At 37.7% G+C, this 2316-nt stretch overlaps 1 protein-coding gene across 1 annotated transcript; it reads right to left on the bottom strand.

The window, feature by feature from the left end:
• Positions 1 to 40: 40 nt before the first annotated feature.
• Positions 41 to 641, bottom strand: LOC109179271. Its single transcript, XM_019328788.1, has 2 exons — positions 632 to 641; positions 41 to 534 (listed from the first exon to the last, which is right to left on the bottom strand). The coding sequence occupies exons 1-2, from the start codon at positions 639 to 641 to the stop codon at positions 41 to 43; spliced, it is 504 nt and encodes a 167-aa protein (XP_019184333.1).
• Between the last annotated feature and the right edge of the window lie 1675 nt (positions 642 to 2316).

Raw genomic sequence — 2316 nt, 5'->3', positions numbered from 1 at the left:
ACCTTGGTGATGGTGGGTTCCCGTTCTTTTTCTACAATAGCTAGCTTCTGGATTCCCATCTTCCTTCACCCTTCTTATTTGGCCTCCTATCCTTCCTTTTCACTAACATCCAGGTACCAAATTTCTCCGTGGCATGTGGTTTGGCCACTGGTAATTGCTTGGTCGCCACTGGTTCATAATCCGCATCATCTGCCTTTCCAATCCCAGCGTCAACCTCCATGTGATTGCATGTAGCCTGCTTATCCAATTCTGGTTCTTGGCCGCACTGCTCCTTCCTGTGGCCGTAGATACCACATCTAAGACATACCGAGTGTATGCCGTCGTACTCTATAGGTAGAACATCTTCTTCGATCGTGAATTTGGCTAATAGAAGCTTTGTTAGATCAACCTCTACGCAAATTCTTGCGAATTTCCCACGAGTAGCTAGTCCGATTGTAACGTCAATTTTGATCGTCCTGCCTATTTTATTCCCAATTTTCCTTAAGGTTTTCTCATCGAAGTACTCGATCGATAGGTCAGGGAGATGAATCCAAACTAGAATTTTCTGTGTTGTATTTGAGTGAGGATGGAAGTTTGGCACCTACTCCTGGACACCAAGGTAGTGGTCGAATATCATCAAGGACCCTCGAACCTCGCGACATCGTAGTCTCTCTGGGATTCAAACCGGGCAAGAAGTAATCTTGTTCCAAATCTATGAGTTCCAGTGGCCTTCGGGCTTCCAAAGAGACTGTAAACGACGATGGAGGTAATTGTAGCCGACAGTCTTACCTAGCAGACGCAGGATCATCGTGCGCTTCCAAGGCCGCCTTAGCCTTTCCTTTTCCTTCTTAGAGAATCTGATTCTGGGGCATTCCGGTCATCGTCCACTTCAAGTTCCTCGTCGTCTGAGGATTCGTCCACTTGGGCTTCAGAGTATTCATTTTCGTACTGCATGAAATTGTGTAAACTTGCCTTATAGCTTGTAGACGCTGTTGATTCAGACTTTCCTTCGCGAATCCTTCGTCTGGTGACGCTAGTGTTTCAGGGACTATCTCTGGGGTCTGGTTATTCATCTGAACTTGGGTCTGGGTATCTGCTAACTTCGACTTCTTCGGTGTGCGTTCAAGAGTTCTTGAACAGGTGGCCGAGTTGGCCGTTGTCCGGCGAATCCATCACCATACGAGACTGGTTTCAGAACTGGTTAGTCTTGGAACCTTGAACAGTTTCTTGGAGAGAACACCCTCATCTATCATTTGTGCACTTTTAATGTTTATTTAGCGATTTATATGTGCTTAGGTGGTACCATTTGTATAAGATATAGTCTACTATAAAATTTCAATTACGTTGAATCAAGTAGAGTAGTGATAGGAGATACAATTAAAAGTTGAATGAGCTTTTCAACAATGCTACATGATCACATTGTGCAACTAATTTCAACTTTTGGACTATTATAATTTCCCATTTTCTCATGGGTTCGATATGGAGTTGGCAAAATTAGTCAGTAGTCCAATGGTGAAACTAATTACCAATATTGTTTTTTAAAAATAGGTTTTAATTATATGAAAAACACTTCGAGTATCATTTTAGAATTGGGTAATACTTTCACACAAGTTTTTGTCTTTAAATTTGATTTGCATTTCTATGTGCGATAGATAATTTATATAATATACAATTTAAATTTTTCAAAGATAATAATAATTGTATATATAATAGTGAGACCCATATTCTATTTTCAATGTGGGACAATGGTATTTATAAATATCAAATTATATTTTTCAACTCAAATTGATACACTTCTATAATTATTTTATCATTCATCTATTATCCGTTTTGAGTGTATAATATATCAAATTAAATATTTCACTTAAGAGAACTCGAATTGGCGGTGACCGACCCAAAGTGAAAGTGGACTCCACTCAATTTTTGTCTAAAAAAACTAATTTATATGACATTTTTAGCTAATTTTTCAACAAACTGAAAATGCTCAACTTCAAAACTCAACACAAAATTGTACACTTTAGATTTCATAGTATAAAAGGATATATGACCCAAAAAAAAAAAAAAAAAAAAAAACTGAAGTGGCGAAACTCCACTATTGTGTAATCGTTCAAAGGAGTAAGTCGCATTAAAAAGACTGTAATTATGTTTGACTAAGAGAGTGTTGTCAATAATTTAACTCGTGGCATTCATATACGAAAATTATATCCCACCTATTTGACCTATTGATTTTTTAGTTTGAATTGGTAAGCTATGATAAACTTATGCTAATTTAGTTCATTGTGAATTTTTGGTCTTTTACCAGGTAATAAGACATGATTTAACCAATACACGCCATTA

This window comes from Ipomoea nil, unplaced genomic scaffold (assembly GCF_001879475.1).
Source record: "Ipomoea nil cultivar Tokyo-kokei standard unplaced genomic scaffold, Asagao_1.1 scaffold0885, whole genome shotgun sequence".
NCBI lineage: Eukaryota > Viridiplantae > Streptophyta > Magnoliopsida > Solanales > Convolvulaceae > Ipomoea > Ipomoea nil.
This window is presented reverse-complemented; position numbering and strand designations above follow the sequence as displayed.